This window comes from Saccostrea cucullata, unplaced genomic scaffold, assembly GCF_032062105.1.
Source record: "Saccostrea cucullata isolate Sc308-1 unplaced genomic scaffold, CSIRO_AGI_Scuc_v1 ctg359, whole genome shotgun sequence".
NCBI classification, from domain to species: Eukaryota; Metazoa; Mollusca; class Bivalvia; order Ostreida; family Ostreidae; genus Saccostrea; species Saccostrea cuccullata.
In genome coordinates, this window is record NW_026935991.1 from 611058 (window position 1) to 630795 (window position 19738).

The following is a 19738-nucleotide window of genomic DNA, read 5'->3' on the forward strand; positions in this document are numbered from 1 at the left end:
TTCACAGGACTGTAGAAGGAATTAATACCATATCATTTCAATCCACTATTATGACTTTATTTATTTTAAATTGGGTGTACATGTACAATATATTACATGTACATGTAAATAAACAGGAAATTGAAATTTAATTTCTCTATTTATTTATTTAATTGAAATGACAATTAAAAAATGCCTAGCATATTGCAACTGACTTTTCATTTAATAAAGAGATAAAAAGGTCTCATGTTTTAACATCTGCTGTGAATCAATAAATGAAGGTTTTTCCAGTTAATGCAGACCAAGAAATGGATTTTAACAAGTGTATGTCTGGTTTATTTGTAATCAAGATTGATGGTCCATTATATATACATACAAGTAACTGATAACAAAGACAATAATAAAATGTAAACAACTGTCAAAATACACAAAGCAAAGTACATGTACATTACTGGTTTTATCAAGTAATGAGACAAAACATAACATAGGCAAGAGAGATTAAATAAAACAAAAAAATTACATCTATAGAGAAAATATTAACATAATCTGCTCATGTTTTCATGAACATTGAAGATGTATCCAGTAAAACCTAATAATATAGATAACAAAACACATGAGAGGTGACACAACTCGCAGCACTGATGTCATTTATTGCACAATAGAGAGGAACTGAAAAGTATGCAGTGTACATGTACATGTGCCTGTCCATTTATCAAGTTTAAATATGACCAATCATAAGTAACATATAACAATAAGTTAATTCTTTCGTCATAGGTTAGTCCATGGTGGTTTCCTGTTCATATATAATGTGCATATAATAGTTACAAACAATGTATAAAATATGGCTGTAGATATTCAGAATACCTGGTATTAATACTTTTAATAGACCAATTTTATAATTCAAAATTGTTTACGTGTAAACAGTTGGACATAAATTGACTTCTTATTTGATTTAATAAGTTTGCTAAATAGACTTGGCTTACATATAAGTTTTATCAAAAATTTTCTGATATAAAGTGAGTTATACCTTTAATAAAATAAGTTTTTGCTTTTTTGTATTATATATTTTTTTTATTCAAAGAAAAATTGATGGAGAGGCAAATTCCTCTTCCAATACAGACATCTTAAAAAATGTAAGTTGAATAGGTTTTAAGCAGAGACACAATACAATAGTATGTTTCTACACGTATCAGTACGAATTTTTGAAACTGAAAAAAGAATTAAGTACTGTACATATACCACAAATGTACATGTAGATATGAAAATGGTAATTTTTGCCCTATGAAGTTTTCCATATGAACACAGTGGAGTTATTTAAGGAATCACTGTCTAGATAGTATAGTATGCCAGGGCATCAACGATAATGTTGATGTCCCTGGCATACTATACTAACTAGACAGTGATTCCTTATATTTTCATTTCATTTTGAAATAAAATTGTAGATTTAGACTTTAAAAATGTAGACAAAGACTTAATTACACGAGGACTTCCATGCCAATTTCAATAGTCCTCGCCCACTGACGTCAAACACATAGGCAGCCACACGAGATTTACATGCATATTTGGCCTCCTTAGCATCAGACACAGAGACAGATGCGCACGAGATTTGCATGCATATTAGGCCTCCTTAGCTCCTGACCTATCGACCTCCCTAATTTACATTCCGGCAAAATTATCAAGAAATAAACTCCGAGAACTTTCAAAGAGTTATCACAGAGAAAAAAAATTAGAAATGGAAATATTGTACCTTAATACCTGTATTAACTAATAACATTTGAGATAGTGTACAAAAAGTAGTAGCAAATTTTCATAAATTAATGAAAGAAAGTTAGCTTAATTAAGATTGCTGCTCAAGCAAGTACGAAAGAAATACTACATGACCCTTAAAAAAAGGAACAAGAAAATAAAATTTATGAACTACATGTAATATGTCATCAACTAAAGAACAAGGTGTATTCCCATACCACACTGATGAAAGACTAGCATGAGTTATGTTTGGCAGAAAACACTCAAAAAAAAAAAAAAAAAAGAACTCCTTCTGAAGGACATAAATAAACTATACTGAAAATGTCCTGAATGTTTTCTTTAAGGTGTAAGACACACTTGAAACTTGGGTCAATTTCCTCTTGCTTCAATGTTGAAATACATGTCCTTGACCCCTGCTTTAGATGTCCATGACCCCTGCTGCAGAAATAGAATTGATGCCTAAAGATCCATTGTGAGTTGAACTCATTGTTTTGACTGCATTCAGGACCTCGTTTACTGTCACTTCTACAGACCTGGAATTATAATGAGTTATACTACTTGTATACATTTCGTAATAGGCATAACATTTACAATTCAGAAGTTCAAAGTGTACACAATTTGTAAGCGTTGACTGAAAGAGTACTTTTAATTAAAAGCTACTGATCAATATTTTGAATCATGGTTGATTTATATGGATCATTTGACATAAAAGTAAAAACTATCTTTAATAACTTTAACCAGTTATTCTTGAAATGAACATTTCTGCAGTACTGAATTTATTTCTGTATATTCTTGTATACAGGTTAATTTTCACCTCGCTTTATTTTTGTACTTGCAAACAATATTGTCTCATCTTAAGTTTGCCCAGTCACAACTCTGTTCAAGAAATTATACTGTATTCTTTGACTTTGCCACATCTTAAATTTCGCCCAATCAAGGGTAGGGCGAAAATAAATCTGGGGCAAAAATTTCTCTGTATACAGTCAGATTCTTTGTTGTACATGTATATCAAAATATTTTGTTGTCAAGAATGAATTTATAAATTTTTTTTCTTCGCTTATCAAAAAAAAATTTGTGACATAAAGTTAGCTCCTTTATTACAGAAATTTTAAAACTGGCATTCAATATTTCACAGATAATGTAAAGCAAGATGTTCTTGTGATCTCCACTAAGTTTATGCTTTTGGCTTTTTTTTATTTAATGAAATTTCCAGAGTTTGTGAAAGCTTACCCCCAGTTCTGAGTGGACTCGGCCACTGTTGTAGTGTGAATTTCTATCTGTTTCTGTAAACCACTGATCTCGGATCGGAGCGAACTCAAACAGCTCTGTAGATTGTCCAAAGGTCTTAAAAAACAAAGACAAGAGTAAGTTTGTTGTCTGAACTCATTCTGGGCAGGACAAAACAGTTCACTAAAATGTCTACATTTACATGTATGAAAAATATCACTTGCTGTATTCTAAAGCAAAGAAAAAGTTTTCTGTTACTAACATAATGCTTATATATAGTTTATATACTGTAACTACATGTACAAGATGTGTAAACATGACATATAAATGGACATCATTTTTCTTGGAAACTTACTTGCTTGCCAAAGCCTTGGCAGATGTTTCCTGAAGTAACCTCTCAACGGCATCCAGGTCAAAGGGCAAAGGTGGAATAATGATGTCACGGTTTTCTACCTGTGTCCCAGCATCCTTTGTTGAATCAGAATTGTCGTTTATTCTTTTTGTGAGCTGCAAGAAATTAAAAGAGCTGTCTAAATATTTATCATTTTAAATATTTTTATGACAGAAAAGTTCATTTAAAAATAAAAACTCCTCTTAAAAAAAAGTTGGATCTTTGAAGCCCTTTAAATTTGTACTGTAAAAGTTCTTTTTTCTGAGTGGTATTAATTTTACCCTAATTTGACTCCATTACTAAATGTACATTAAGGCATATAGTGGCAATCTAAAAAAACCAAGTAATCTACATGTACTTTCCAATTGACCAGAAATTGTGATTCCATGGAATCATAAGTAATTTACAGTATATCAGATTCCAAGATTATCTGACTTCATTTTTGACTACAGTACCTTGTGGTGTTGGACCGAGGCCTTGAGGGTGGTCCGGAGTTCTGTCACCTGGGCCTGCTGTTCTGCCTTCTCTCTCTGGGCTGTTCCCAGTTCCTCCCTCAGACTTTCTAATTCTGATTGGTTGTCCTCGATCGTCTTCCTCAGACTGTCAATCTCCACCTGCTGTCGCTGTTCCGTCATTTCCATCGTCTGCTGAATGGCTGCCACCTCTTTGTTTTTCTGGCTGATCTGCCACTGTAAGCTCTGTTGAATTTATATGATAAATTATTAATGTTTTTGATATACATGTATCATTAAAACTTTTTAAAGTTGTCTAATTTGGACACAAATGGTTTCATTGAAAATTGGCTACATTAGACAGAATTCCAGATTAGGCAACATTTTTAACATTTGAATTTACTCAAAGGAACTAAAAATTCTCTTCATATTAGACAAGATGTTGGAGTACATAACATCTGGACTAAACAAATTTCACTGTAGATAGTATTGTATCTTCATGTCTCTCTTAGTTAAAATTCATAGTGTATTCATAGAAAAGTGCCTTTCACACTCGCTTTATTCATTACTCATTAACCTGAATTTGCTCTTGAAGTATTGGTTCCTTGGCAAGGTTGTCGGCAAGTTCTACTTTGGCTTTTTCTAAATCATGTCGTAGGTGTCTGTTCTCAGTTTCCAGTTGGTTTATTTGACTCGTCTTTCCTTGTTGCTGGCTGTTGCTGCTCTCTAACTTAGATCTCAGGTCCTCAGATTCTTGTGTTTTGAGATCTAAATCCTGCTGTAAGATCTCTTTTTCATTCTTCAGGGAATCTAAATTTCTCCTTATTTTTTTGTTTTCTGTAATTTTAACACCAATCTGAAAAGAAAATGGCATGTTTGTTTTATTTTCACAGAAAAGAATGCACATCAAGAAACAAATCATATTAACCATTATAGAAATTTAAACTTTGAAAATTATATTGCCACTTCTTACAAACTACATGTAGTATAAATATGCACATCCACTTACATGCATACATTTACAACATTTTCATTTGAATAACAGTACATAACTTTAAAACAATTTTATCTTAAACAGCTGCCAAAGAAGTTTCAAATGTTTGACTTCTGAAGGTGTTAATACAATCTACTGCACAATAACATAAAATACACTAAATCTCAATTCAAGTTCCTTTAAGAAGCATTTCTCCTTGCTGACCAAATTCTGAAAAGTCTGCGAGGGGGAGCTCATGTCTGAGTATAACAATACTTGCTTACTGTTATGATGGAATTTGTATCTGAAATTAAAAACTGACCTGTTTCCTGAGCTCCCTCTGGGCCTCTTTCTCTGCTGTTTGTTCCTCCTCCAGCTGTTCTATCTTGGTAACATACTCCCTCTCTTTTTCCTCGGAATCTTTTTTGTTTGACTCCATCTGTGAATCCATTTCTTCAATGCTGGTCTCCTTCTCTGCTAATGTACTCTCTAACTGCTGAACATGGCTCTTCAGGGAACTGTTTGTCTGAATCAGTCCTAAAGTAAATGTTATGTATTGATAATAAAATCACCTTGGCATGGAGAATTTTTCATCTTTTACTTACTGAACAAATTACATTTGTACTGAAGTATCTCCCAACTTCAATATTCTGAAAACACATGTATTGGATATGTCAAAATGAGCCCAAACCACTTTTCCTTTGACATCTGTTTTTAGATTTTAACATCAATACCCCGGTATTTCAAACCTTCTGATATCTCTCAGATTTTTATCAGTCCCATTGTATCTGAGAGATTTTACAATTTAAAACTTCTAAAAAGGACATTTCTTTAAACTTTGTCCTTTTTTGTCAAAGTATATCAACAGGACGGATACGTAACATATACAAGAACTTCAATATATTGAAATTTCTGTAACCCAATATTAAACCTCTTGTACCTACCCTCCACTTTCCCTTTCTCTTTTTCTAACTCCAGAGCCAGCTGTTGATTGATTTCTTCCCTTTGTTCTGCTGTAGCGACCACCTCTTGGAGCTGGCTGATCTGTAAATCAAGGGCAGACAACCTCTGCTGGTATTCCTGTACCTGGTGTTCTCTCCCCTGCTGTAGGTGAAGGAGCTGGCTCTCCAAAGCCTGCTTCTCCATCTTCAGTGACTCAACTTCTTCGATCATTTGCTGTCAAAGTAATTATTTAAAATCCTTTATCAACCTCATCTCACTATAATATTGTTTATTGTAAACTAACTTTTAGTGTGAGAAATGTTTTCAAATTTCATTGACATTTCTTTTCTCTGGTAATAATTTTTCTCCAGGAACCATATTTTCAGATGTTTGCATAAGAGTTTCATGAATTGAATCATCATCAAATTGTTAGGCATAATAGTTGGTTTATAGCATCTCCTTGACTTATTTTACTCCATTCAAATTTAGAAAAGTCAGATTCCTTACTTTTCATACATGTATTAGATAAATATTTACTAAAACTCATTTAAAATAAAGTGATTCGATACATCAGAATCAAACCTTACCTGCAGCATTGTTTTCATTTGATCCTGCTGCTCAACCATTCCAACATCGTACTTTCTCTGAGCTGAATCAAGCTCTGTCTCCAGTCGAGTTTTCTCGTCTGAGATCTCCCGAATTTTACTGGTGAGTAACTCGACGTTAGAATCAAATGTGCTCTGTCTCTCCGTTAATTCATTCTGCAGAATTTTTAAATCAGAACTCAGCTTTGTAGCTCTGGCTCTCTGTTTCATCAAGTCCTTCTGATGTTGTTTCTCCAAGGAGGTTATTTTTGCTTTCAATTTCTCATTATTCTCTACCAGTTCTTGATTATCACTTTGCTGTGGAACCTTGGCAGCTTGCTGCTTCTCTTCAACTTCAACTTTTGCTTCCTGAAGTTTTGTTTCAACCTCAGTCAACTGAGACTTTACTTCCTGTAACTGCTCCTGTAATATCTGGTTTTCTTTCACTGTTGAATTATTTGTTGAATCCAAAACAGATACCTCATTCTGTAAGCATTTGACTTCTGATTCCAGTTTGACCTTTTCTTGCTGAAGATCATCAATAATCTTTTGTTTCTCGTCAGATTGATCACTAGCTGTTAATATTTCACGCTTCTCTTTCTCAAAATCTGCCAAACAATGATCTAGTCTGTCCTGTAATTCAGTCTTTTCCTGTAGTACATGTTGGCACTCTGAAGATTTTGAGTTCAGATCTTGCTTCATTTGCTTGAATGTCTTTTCCACCTTTCCCATGTTTCTCTTGAGATCATCCAATGCAGAATCAACAGATTTCTTCTCTTCCATCGCAGATTTCAAGGATATTTCAGTAGCTGCCTTTTCTTCCCTCAATTTCCAGATCTCAGAGTCTAACTGTGAAACCCTCTTTTGAAATTCTTTCAGTTCTGCTTCCACACTCAGTAACTTCTGCTGCAGTTCCTCCACCACTCGATCTTTCTCTATCACCATCTCCTGGGAAAGAACAAGTTGTTTATTGAGCTCAATCTGTTCACTCTCCAATAGATGAATCTGAGATTGCTTTTTCTGCAGATCACTGTGTGCTCTATCTAGGCGAGATTCCAGATCGTTAGTGATTATCACCAGAGACTGGTACCGCTCCCTCTCATCTTCCACCGACTGTAGCTTGGAATCAAAAGTTCCCTCCAGGAGAGTCCTCTCCCTTTGAACTTCCTGAAAAGCTACCTCTCTATCCATCATGTCCTTCTGAATTCTCTCTAGATGCCTGGCTAGCTGCTCTTTGTCCTTCAAAGCCTTCTGCTGGATTTCCTTCACCTGGTGCCTGAGTCTAGCACTCTCTGTCTTCATTCTCTCAATGATGCTGCCTTGAGATAGAGCTTGGGCCTGTAGTGTAGTCAGCTCTTGCTGTAACTGTAGCTTGCTGTCATTTGCGAGTCTAAGCTGTTGCTGGTACCACTGTTTAGCACTGATTAATGAAGACACATCTGTTTTAGCTGTTCTGTGCTCATTATCAGCATCTATCTTAGCTTGCATATGAGTCTGAACCTCAACATACAGTTCTGCTATCTTGTTCTTCAGAGCTTGGATTGTCATATCTTTTGTTCTTGTGTCATCCCTAATCTCTTTCAGACGGATTTGTAGCTTACCATTTTCCTCCTGGATAAGCTGAAGATCTGCTTCTATGACTTTTACCTCTGCCAGTTTTTCTTCCAGAATTTTCTGAGCAGACACCAGTGATTTCTCCAGCACCAGGCGGTTTCTTTGCATTTTTTCCACCTCTGACTTCAAGGCCACTTTTTCAGCATCATTTGCTTGGTCTCTCTGGGATTTCAACTTTTGCTTTAATGTTGCAATCTGGGACTGTAGTTCTGTTCTTTCTTTCAGTGAAGTGTTTGCTTCATATGTTAACATTTCTAACTGACCTTCCAATTTAGCCTTCTCCCTCAGTGCTTCGTTTAACTTTTGTGCCGAATCAAACTGAATTTCAGAAGAAATGCTTCTTGAAGGGGTACTTGTCAGTGTTGCTGAATGGCTCTGTGATGCTTCTGTGTGTTTAGGTAAAAATGATTTGGGTGTACTCGATCGCTCTGGAGACATCATTTGTGGCTTAGAACTCTCAAAATCAACACTTATTCCTGAGTCAGCCATATGTGGAACTGAATTTGGTTGACTGTCTACTCTTTGCTTCTTATTTTCCAAATCTTTTATTGATATGAACTGATCAAGCATTGGCTTAAATGAGGAGTCTTTTTTTGCTGGTATAAAAGCAGAGTAACTACTTGAGGTTTTCGGAATAACATCACTGATATCGATAGTTTTAGACGGAGGTAATGTACTTAGAAATTTATCCATGTCAGAATGTGAAAATGAGTCTGTAGAAGCTAAAGAAGCTGTGTCACTGGCAGTGGCTTCGCTAACCACACTTTCAGATTTGTTTAAGTCATGGGCAGATAACTCTGACTCAGTACCTGGGTGATCTCCCTTTAACCATGACATGGATTTCTGTGTGGAGGTTTGAAGACTAGATGCAGGGATTCTGACAAGGTCCCTCCCTGGTATATCCTGCATGTGAGGTGGTGAACGAACACTCTTGTGGTCAGCGGTCTCCACTGAACTTTCTGAAGAAAAATCTGTATTCTACAATGAAAAAAACCAAATCCTGAATAACATGTTAACTTTTTTGCACAGAATCTTTATCCAAATTTTGTTTTACAGGTTTTCATAATGAATACCTTAATGTGATCAACATTTCTTTGATTTGAGAGCTTCCGTAATTCATATATACATGTAGTTAAATAACCTTAACAGAAGATTCATTAGATGATTGCTTTTGCATTTTTCTCTGGGTTTCCGCGATCACTCTACTAATCTCTTCAGGAGTTGCAATAGGAACTGTAACTTCATTTGGGAGAGAATTGCTAGAAGTTGTTGCCTGGCTTTGGATCCTTCTCTGGGTTTCAGCAATGGCTTTTGCTATTTCTTCTGGTGATGCCATAGGAACCATTGGTGGTGGTGAAGCTCCTCTGGTTTCAGTGACTGGTTGGCTCAGTTTCTTTTGAGTCTCAGCTATGATACGAGCAACTTCATCAGGTGATGCTGGTGTAATTCTCTTCTCACCTATAAACATAAATTAAAGAGATGGATAGTTATAATCTTAATAACCATATAATTATTAACTTTACAAATTTTATCCATGACTATACCAGTCTTCATGTCTCATATAACAATCAAATAAATGTATGCTAACAGTTGTTTTCTTACCAATGACTGATTTCTGTAGATGAAGAGCATCGGCCATTGTTTGAAATGCTAACGTTCCATCAACTTTGTCTGGTATTGGTTTTTCGGACATGACTGGTCGTCGTGGAAACTTTTTGACAGAAGTACTGTTGGATGTAACCTGTCATATCAAATGATCATAGTTCAATTGTTTTTGTTCCAACAAATATTTGAAAATTAATAAAATTATATAAAATCATTAATTGTTCTTATTCCTTTATACATATATAAGTAGCTGTAGAGAGTTAAGTGAAAGCTTCAAATTCTTGTGCTGAATAGCAACCAAAGTTTATAATAGCCTTAGGAATCAGCAAAATTAACCCATCATCACCTGAAAGAGTGTACGTATATCTGTCTGTGATATGTGAACAGATTCACGGCGTGTGAAGAAGCTTTGTGATTCAATGAAATTGTGATTCGGATTGATCAGTGCTTCCTGAGGAGGACAGTAAGGAAAAGATCCAGATCCAGAGGAATCCAGATGACCCTTAGGAGAGGGAATGGAGGAAACAGCTTTGGAGTAGATCTGTGTGGACTTCAGACGACTTGGTTGGGGGATTCCTTGGGGAAGTTTTCTTTGTTTCCTTGGTTTTGCTGAGTAAAGAAACAAAGCATTTTTTTTCAGTCTTCAATCTGAATTTTAGAAACTAAATCACTATGTATATGTGTGTATCAAATTTAAACAGGAAAAGTATGCACAAAATAAATTAGTTCATTTACAAATCTATCAATTATACTTAAAACAGTAATTCCTGTTATGTTCTTTAAAAAAAAATCTGGTTTATGATTAACAAAGAAGCAATAACAAAAAGCAGCACTATTAGTTCGCACTGTGGTTGCTTGTATATGATTGTCTTTGACATAAATAGGAGATAGTACAGTTGTACTCACACACCTCCCCCGTGTGTTTATGTTAGTACATGTACATGAAAATAATCTAAAAATTAAATGAATTAAATTAAAAATACATGTATTAAGGTTATAGAAAAATGACTATCATATTTTTAGTTTATTCTAAAATACTGTATACAGGGAAATTTTCATCCACATTTTATTTTCACCCTTTCGCCCTAGAAACAAGTGGGTGAATTTAAGACGGGGCTAATTCAAAATAAAAAGTATAATTTCTTAAACAAAACTATGGTTGGGCAAAATTAAAAACAGGGCAAAATTGTTTGCAAGTGTGAAAGGAGGAAAATAACACCGCAAGGGCAAAAATAACCCTGTAAACAGTATTTAAACTCAAAATAGCATCTACGAGGGTTGATCCAAAAGTAATGTCACAGTGTGCATATCTTTTATATTTGGCATCATATTATCAAATATCATATACCAAAAGATGCACAAATATAAATTTAATTTTTAATTTTTTCCAGTAATGTTTAACTGAATTTATTTTATAGATGTTTAAAACTTATTAAAAGGAGTGTACTGTCAAAACCGAACGTCACAAATATATACTTTTTTTAGTATATAAAAGACAAACACACACTTTTAAAAGCATTAAACGCAAAATACTTTAAAAGACAAAAATTTACATCAAGTCTTAAATTAAAAATTATATGACATCACTGCTATTTTTTATGAAAAACATCGTTGATTTATTCCGGTGCATTGAAAAAAGGAGATGTCAAAATGGACAAAAAAGCCGAAACAAACTGTAACGCATTTTTGTTTCAAAATGTGTATCATAGAGACAATTGATTCACCAGTTCGGAGGAAAGAATGTAAATAAGAGACTTGTTTAGATCTTTAAAATTTTCGGTGGGTGATGGGTCATTAAATGCCCAGCAGATGACAAGAAAACCGAAAGATGGGAGGGCGGACGGAAATGTTCAATGGTGTGTGACGTTGTCAAAAAGACAGACGGATAGAGCGATTTGTGTAATTCTAAGTTGGTCTTTTACTACTGTTCAATGAATTTTGACAGAATTAATAGTGAAAAGAGTGAGTGTACAATGGGTACTAAGGGTAAGAAAGTAAAATTTGTGAACGTGTTCGTGGATATCAAATCTCAAATATTTTTTAATGAAACGAAGGGAAGCGTTTAAATGTATGACGGAGCGTATTCGTCATATGACGTTATTTAGCTGTGGTGACTATCATAATCGCATGTTGTATATAATCCGATATTTTGAAAAGTATAAATCATGTTGAATTGAAATTTTCCGGTCTGATTTGAAATAAATGTAGCTTTCATCATTTATAATTTTGTTGTTTTACGTCGACGGATAGTGATTTTATCGAAGTTGTGACATTACTTTTGGATCAATCCTCGTAGATTAAACTTGTCCTTAATCATATATTATATTATGTGTACCTAATGTAAAAAATCTTTTTACTTTTCCTATTTATAGTTAATTCTAGATAACAGAAGCAGTACTGTAGAGATATATATATGTATATATTAGATAACACACACAATTTACCCTATGCTTTCATCAAGTCACAGCAGATAAAGCATGGATCTTGCTACAAATTTATATTAAAATGAGTATATCTATTGATTATTTTAGTTAGTGTATCATCAATTTATCTCCAGTTAATGTATACAATTATCAAATCTTTAAAAATAGTTTGTTGCGAAAATAATTCAAATAGAAAAAAACCTACATATTTTCTTTTTCAATCTCCTTTTGCACTAAATATTTACCTTGGTTTTCTGTAGCTGCAGTGAAGGTTAAAGGTGTGGAACAGGTTGTTGGTACTGTATCTACTTGACCAAATTGAGAATCATAGGCAACAACGGTGCTAAATGAGTCCACTTCATCTGGTGAATCAGAACCTATTTCATAGGTTACTTGATGGAGTTTAAGATCAAAAGGCTCCATCTAAGATAAGATCTGTCCTCTCCTGCCAACAAACCCATCCACAACTAAAGGCGAAAAAAAGATTATCTAAACTTATTACATCATACTTGACATTATGTAAAGAAACCATATCTGTCACTTTTGTTTGTGGCTATGAAGTAAAGGGCAGGGAATTTGATCATTCTCATCAGAGAAGGGGACAGGCTTTCACCAGCATCAACAAGGGCAAAAGCCTGTCCACTTCTCTAAAGTAAACACAAGGGCTTGTCACGGAATATATACCTTTCTTAATATAGTTACCCCTGCTATAAAATTAGTTGGGGTAAGTATATTAAGAGAAGGTAAATAAATGTTATTTTTATCAAAATATAAAATATTTTTATCAAATATATAATTCATAGACTAATTTTAGAGCATAAGTGCTACTTGGACATCATTTATATTCATTTTCTGTGTTGTATATATTTATATGCATGATATATATGTGCTTTCTGTGTCATTTTGTGTGTATATGTGTAAATATTGCTTGTTGTGATGCATGACAATGTAATTCTAACTGTTTTATATGTGTAGATAGTGTAGTACTAATATAATGTCGGTCAAAAGCTCTACAGAGCTTATGTTTTTCTTTAAAAAATCCGACTCGAAATAAAATTTTCTGATTCTGATTCGTGACAAGCCCCTGTGAAGAGAATAAACTTCGATCCCTAGCTTCCATATATATCCCTACTGCTCCCATGACTATGTCCATAAATATATTCAGCTGATTGATACCGAAAATGTATCTTGAACTCATTAAATGAAGATAAAATTCTAAATTTACAATGACTTAGGAGGTTATCAGGTTATGAATGAGTCGAGAAACAAAATCATTTATCTGTTAATGTGATGTGTCTTCTTATTTTGTTAATTCCTGATTTCGTTATAAATTTTCTAAATTTTACTTCATTTTCTTAAGCAAAATTTTCATTTTTAAAGGTAAAAACAAACCATTATGTGCCAGTTTTAATGAGGAATACTATGGACGAGCCTCATCCTGACGTGTTAGATTTGTTGACATGATATAGATTTCCGGTGTGACGGGTATTTGCTAAACAAGTTCCAAACTCATTCGGATAAGAACCCTTTCTCGCCAGGCTCCAAGACCATTATCTGAGAACAGACTTAAAATCAAAATTTCAAATCGCTTTAACTTTTGAAATTTATGATAAAATAAAATTTTTATGATATGTTTAAATTGAAGTGTTTTGCACGATTGCAAATTTTTAAATAAGCTAAATATTGAATGTACAACTGTAAATATTAATTAAATTAAAAATGAAAATTTTAATTTAAGTCTGTTCTCAGTTTATGGTCTTGGGGCATAAGAATTAAACAGGGATCAATTCCACTACTCTATCAACCTTCAGATGTGTGCCAAAAGTGAAAATAATTTCATTTTTTTAAATCTATATTTTCATATATTTTGTAAATCACTAACAAATGATCAATTTTTGTCCAATTTCATTTTTTTCATTACTTAACGTTGGTTTTTGTAAAAGATAGTTCAGCACTTAACATTCAGTTCTAAATTTCAAGATCAATATGTTGACTTGCGTCTCATTATATCGCGGTACTTAATCCTTTTGCTTTTTAAGTGTTATTCCAAATTTTAACTTTAACTTTCATCAAATAATATTCATTAACCAATATATAAGCTAACTTTTTAGTGTCATTTTTTTTTTTTTTTTACAAAGTTTGCATCATTTAATTTGTTGTCTATCTTTAAAACAGTATTTTTAATGATTTTGTATGGGGAAACATTGAAACTTATGGCTGACATGGACCTCTATTTCTATTTTTATATTTACGATGTAATTCTACATGAAAAATAAACAATAATACAAACTAAAGACTTTTCAAAACATGAACTTTGTTATGGGTTTTACTGGGTTATAAAATCAATAATCAAAATATGATAAAAACGGGAATGGAAATATGTAAAATTACGTTTTATTTGAATAAAAAATTTACCGACGCATGTTCCATACTTTTTAATCATCACAAAAGTTTAGATTTTAAAACAGAAATTTTTTAAAACAAAAAGGATATAAGCTATGTATATGAATTTTTTTAATATATTTTTATCAAAATAAAACCGGATATAATCAAGCGAGTATATATATGATTCATTGTAAGTATGTGAGTTATATTTTTAATATTTATCAGATACTTAAATTTATTTTTAATGATTTTGTTTAGTTTCCAAAAACAAAAATTGCAATATTTTAGGCCCTATCCGCTGAACGTTACTTATAGAAATAATCATTCACTGTTTCCATGACTTCACACGAGTTTTAGGCCGCGAAGGCTTTGGATGCACAGAAAGAAGGAGAGATTTTAAAATAGAAATTGGGGCCTTTAAAACAGAAAAAACAGGTTTGGGGATATTACAATGCATTTTATGTCAATGTTGATATTTAAACAGGAAATCATCAAAATAAGAAACCTGATTTTCAGAGGAACCTTACCTATTGTCATGAAATAAGCACAAGTACTCAAACTCTGAAACATTGTGAAACTTTTTTTTTTAACATTAGAAACAAACAATGCAATATTTTATTTTTCCTGAATATGAGGAGCATAGCCAATCAGAGAGTTGGAATGATATTCAAAATGTCGAGATCTTAAAAAGGCCTTAAAAAGAAAACATATGTGATGGAAGCAAAAAAAACAACAGATCGAAATCTACTTGCAAGCAGTACACAGACATATTTATGTCAATAAGTTTATTTTCTTGTCTGTTTTTAATTCTTTATAACAGTAAGTTTATTTTCTTGTCTGTTTTTAATTTTTTTTTAACAGTAAGTTTATTTTCTTGTCTGTTTCTAATTATTTATTAAGTCTCTATATGAGTGAAAAATTCTTGAGATGGACGTTTACAACACATGATATATCAATCAATTAATCAATTTTGTATTTTTCAGTTGAATATGAGGAGCATAGCCAAAGAGAGAAATGGACATTGTGGATTCACTCAGGTCACATTCTGAATAGGTAGTGTAAGTGGTACCAGCTGCTAATGTCTATGGTTTGGTTACCACATAAACAAACCCAGTGGATTAAATAATTGTTTAGAGCCACTCACTCCAAAAAAGTTCAGAATGTGACTTGTACTAAATCTTGACTGTGACACAAACCAAGAAACAAAAGCGATCGAAATCTACTTGCCAGCTGTAATCAGATTTAATACTGTAAGTTTACTAGTATTCTCTTGTCTGTTTTTAATTCTTTATTGGGTGTCCATATGAGTGAAAAATTCTCGAGATTAACATTCAACAACACATAATATATCAATTCATCAATTTTGTATTTTTCAGTTGAATATGATGGGCATAGCCAAAGAGAGAAGTGGACATTGTGGATTCACTCAAGTCACATTTTGAAAAGGTTGTGTAAGTGGTACCAGTTGCTGATATCTCTGGTTTTGTTTACAATACTATATAAACAAACCCAGTGGATTAAAAAACTGTTTTGAGCCACTCATTCAAACAAAAGTTCAGAATGTGACTTGTACTAAATCTTAACTGTGATACAAACCAAGAAACAAAAGCGATTGAAATCTACTTTCCAGCTGTACTCAGATTCAATACTGTAAGTTTACTAGTATTTTCTTGTCTGTTTTTAATTCTTTATTGGGTGTCTATATGAGTGAAAAATTCTCAAGATTAACATTCATCAACACATAATATATCAATTCATGAATTTTGTATTTTTCAGTTGAATATGATGGGCATAGCCAAAGAGAGAAGTGGACATTGTGGATTCACTCAAGTCACCATTCTGAAAAGGTAGTGTAAGTGATACCAGTTGCTGATGTCTCTGGTTTTGTTTATAATACTATATAAACAAACCCAGTGGATTAAAAAACTGTTTTGAGCCACTCACTCAAAAAAGTTCAGAATGTGACTTTTACTAAACCAAGAAACAATAGCGATCGAAATCTACTTGCCATCTGTACTCAGATTCAATACTGTAAGTTTACAAGTATTTTCTTGTCTGTTTTTAATTCTTTATTGGGTGTCTATATGAGTGAAAAATTCTCGAGATTAACGTTCAACAACACATAATATATCAAATCATGAATTTTGTATTTTTCAGTTGAATATGATGGGCATAGCCAAAGAGAGAAGTGGACATTGTGGATTCACTCAAGTCACATTCTGAATAGGTAGTGTAAGTGGTACCAGTTGCTGATGTCTCTGGTTTTGATTATAATACTATATAAACAATCCCAGTGGATTAAATAATTTTTTTGAGCCACTCATTCAAAAAAAAGTTCAGAATGTGACTTGTACTAGATCTTGACTGTGATACAAACCAAGAAACAAAAGCGATCGAAATCTACTTTCCAGCTGTACTCAGATTCAATACTGTAATTAAGTTTGCTAGTATTTTCTTGTCTGTTTTTAACTCAATAGTGGGTCTACATATGAATAAGAATCCTCGAGAGGGACCTTTAACAACACATCATTAATCAATCAATCTTGTATTTTTCAGTTGAATATGATGGGCATAGCCAAAGAGAGAAGTGGACATTGTGGATTCACTCAAGTCACATTCTGAATAGGTAGTGTAAGTGGTACCAGTTGCTGATGTCTCTGGTTTTGTTTATAATACTATATAAACAAACCCAGTAGATTAAAAAACTGTTTTGAGCCACTCACTCAAAAAAGTTCAGAATGTGTCTTGTACTAAAACAAGAAACAATAGCGATCGAAATCTTCTTGCCAGCTGTACTCAGATTTAATACTGTAAGTTTACTAGTATTTTTTTGTCTCTTTTTAATTCTTTATTGGGTGTCCATATGAGTGAAAAATTCTCGAGATTAACGTTCAACAACATATAATATATCAATTCATGAATTTTGTATTTTTCAGTTGAATATGATGGGCATAACCAAAGAGAGAAGTGGACATTGTGGATTCACTCAAGTTACATTCTGAATAGGTAGTGTAAATGGTACCAGTTGTTGATGTCTCTGGTTTTGATTATAATACTATATAAACAATCCCAGTGGATTAAATAATTTTTTTGAGCCACTCATTCAAAAAAGTTCAGAATGTGACTTGTACTAAACCAGGAAACAATAGCGATCGAAATCTACTTTCCAGCTGTACTCAGATTCAATACTGTAATTAAGTTTGCTAGTATTTTCTTGTCTGTTTTTAATTCTTTATTGGGTGTCCATATGAGTGAAAAAATTCTCCAGATTAACGTTCAACAACACATAATATATCAATTCATCAATTTTGTACTTTTCAGTTGAATATGATGGGCATAGCCAAAGAGAGAAGTGGACATTGTGGATTCACTCAAGTCACATTCTGAATAGGTAGTGTAAGTGGTACCAGTTGCTGATGTCTCTGGTTTTCTTTATAATACTATATAAACAAACCCAGTAGATTAAAAAACTGTTTTGAGCCACTCACTCAAAAAAATTCAGAATGTGACTTGTACTAAACCAAGAAACAATAACGATCGAAATCTACTTGCCATCTGTACTCAGATTTAATACTGTAAGTTTACTAGTATTTTCTTGTCTGTTTTTTATTCTTTATTGGATGTCCATATGACTGAAGAAATCTCGAAATTAACGTTGAACAACACATAATATATCAATTAATCAATTTTGTATGTTTCTGTCGAATATGATGGGCATCGTTAAAGAGAGAAGTGGACATTGTGGATTCACTCAAGTCACATTCTGAATAGGTAGTGTAAGTGGTACCAGTTGCTGATGTCTCTGGTTTATTTACCAAATAAATAAACCCAGTGGATTAAAAAAACTGTTTTGAGCCACTCACTCAAAAAAGTTCAGAATGTGATTTGTACTAAACCAAGAAACAATAGCGAGATCGAAATCTACTTGCCAGCTGTACTCAGATTTAAAAAAGTAAGTTTACTACTATTCTCTTGTCTGTTTTTAATTCTTTATTGGGTGTCAATATGACTGAAAAAATCTCGAGATTAACGTTCAACAACACATAATATATCAATTCATGAATTTTGTATTTTTCAGTTGAATATGATGGGCATAGCCAAAGAGAGAAGTGGACATTGTGGATTCACTCAAGTCACATTCTCAATAGGAAGTGTAAGTGGTACCAGTTGCTGATGTCTCTGGTTTTGATTATAATACTATATAAACAATTCCAGTGGATTAAATAACTTTTTTGAGCCACTCATTCAAAAAAAAGTTCAGAATGTGACTTGTACTAAATCTTGACTGTGATACAAACCAAGAAACAAAAGCGATTGAAACCTACTTTCCAGCTGTACTCAGATTCAATACTGTTATTAAGTTTGCTAGTACAGTATTTTCTTGTCTGTTTTTAATTCTTTATTGGGTGTCCATATGAGTGAAAAATTCTCCAGATTAACGTTCAATAACACATAATATATCAATTCATCAATTTTGTATTTTTCAGTTGAATATGATGGGCATAGCCAAAGAGAGAAGTGGACATTGTGGATTCACTCAAGTTACATTCTGAATAGGTAGTGTAAGTGGTACCAGTTGCTGATGTCTCTGGTTTTGTTAATAATACTATATAAACAAACCCAGTAGATTAAAAAACTGTTTTGAGCCACTCACTCAAGAAAATTCAGAATGTGACTTGTACTAAACCAAGAAACAATAGCGATCGAAATCTTCTTGCCAGCTGTACTCGGATTTAATACTGTAAGTTTACTAGTATTTTTTTGTCTCTTTTTAATTCTTTATTGGGTGTCTATATGAGTGAAAAATTCTCCAGATTAACGTTCAACAACACATAATATATCAATTCATCAATTTTGTATTTTTCAGTTGAATATGATGGGCATAGCCAAAGAGAGAAGTGGACATTGTGGATTCACTCAAGTCACATTCTGAATAGGTAGTGTAAGTGGTACCAGTTGCTGATGTCTCTGGTTTTGTTTATAATACTATATAAACAAACCCAGTAGATTAAAAACTGTTTTGAGCCACTCATTCAAAAAAGTTCAGAATGTGACTTGTACTAAATCTAGAAACAATAGTGATCAAAATTTGCTTGCCAGCTGTACTCAGATTCAATACTGTAAGTTTACTAGTATTCTCTTGTCAGATTTCAATTCTTTATTGGGTGTCCATATGAATGAAAAATTCTCAAGATTAACGTTCAACAACACATAAAATATGAATTAATCAATTTTGTATTTTTCAGTTGAATATGATGGGCCTAGCCAAAGAGAGAAGTGGACATTGTGGATTCACTCAAGTCACATTCTGAATAGGTAGTGTAAGTGGTACCAGTTGCTGATGTCTCTGGTTTTGTTTATATATAAACAAACCCAGTAGATTAAAAAACTGTTTTGAGCCATTCACTCAAAAGAAT

General features: G+C 33.1%; 1 protein-coding gene across 1 annotated transcript; it reads right to left on the minus strand.

Moving 5' to 3' along the window:
* Positions 1-1350: 1350 nt before the first annotated feature.
* LOC134244468 (golgin subfamily A member 3-like) lies at positions 1351-13467 on the minus strand. The gene is made up of 13 exons (XM_062726738.1): positions 13329-13467; positions 12182-12403; positions 9860-10122; positions 9511-9649; positions 9050-9366; positions 6298-8886; positions 5713-5944; positions 5091-5305; positions 4373-4651; positions 3799-4041; positions 3308-3459; positions 2956-3069; positions 1351-2258 (listed from the first exon to the last, which is right to left on the minus strand). Exons 2-13 carry the CDS (start codon positions 12357-12359, stop codon positions 2144-2146), a joined length of 4836 nt encoding a protein of 1611 aa, XP_062582722.1. The 5' UTR covers positions 12360-12403; positions 13329-13467; the 3' UTR covers positions 1351-2143.
* Positions 13468-19738: the final 6271 nt, after the last annotated feature.

Excerpts from the sequence above, each read along its gene's own strand:
- LOC134244468 (XM_062726738.1), bottom strand. The coding sequence starts at position 12,359 with ATGGAGCCTTTTGATCTTAAACTCCATCAAGTAACCTATGAAATAGGT. Across the intron at positions 4,652-5,090 it reads AGAGGGAGCTCAGGAAACAG|ATTGGTGTTAAAATTACAGA; the intron begins GTCAGTTTTTAA and ends TTTTCTTTTCAG. Across the intron at positions 4,042-4,372 it reads TACTTCAAGAGCAAATTCAG|AGCTTACAGTGGCAGATCAG; the intron begins GTTAATGAGTAA and ends TAAATTCAACAG.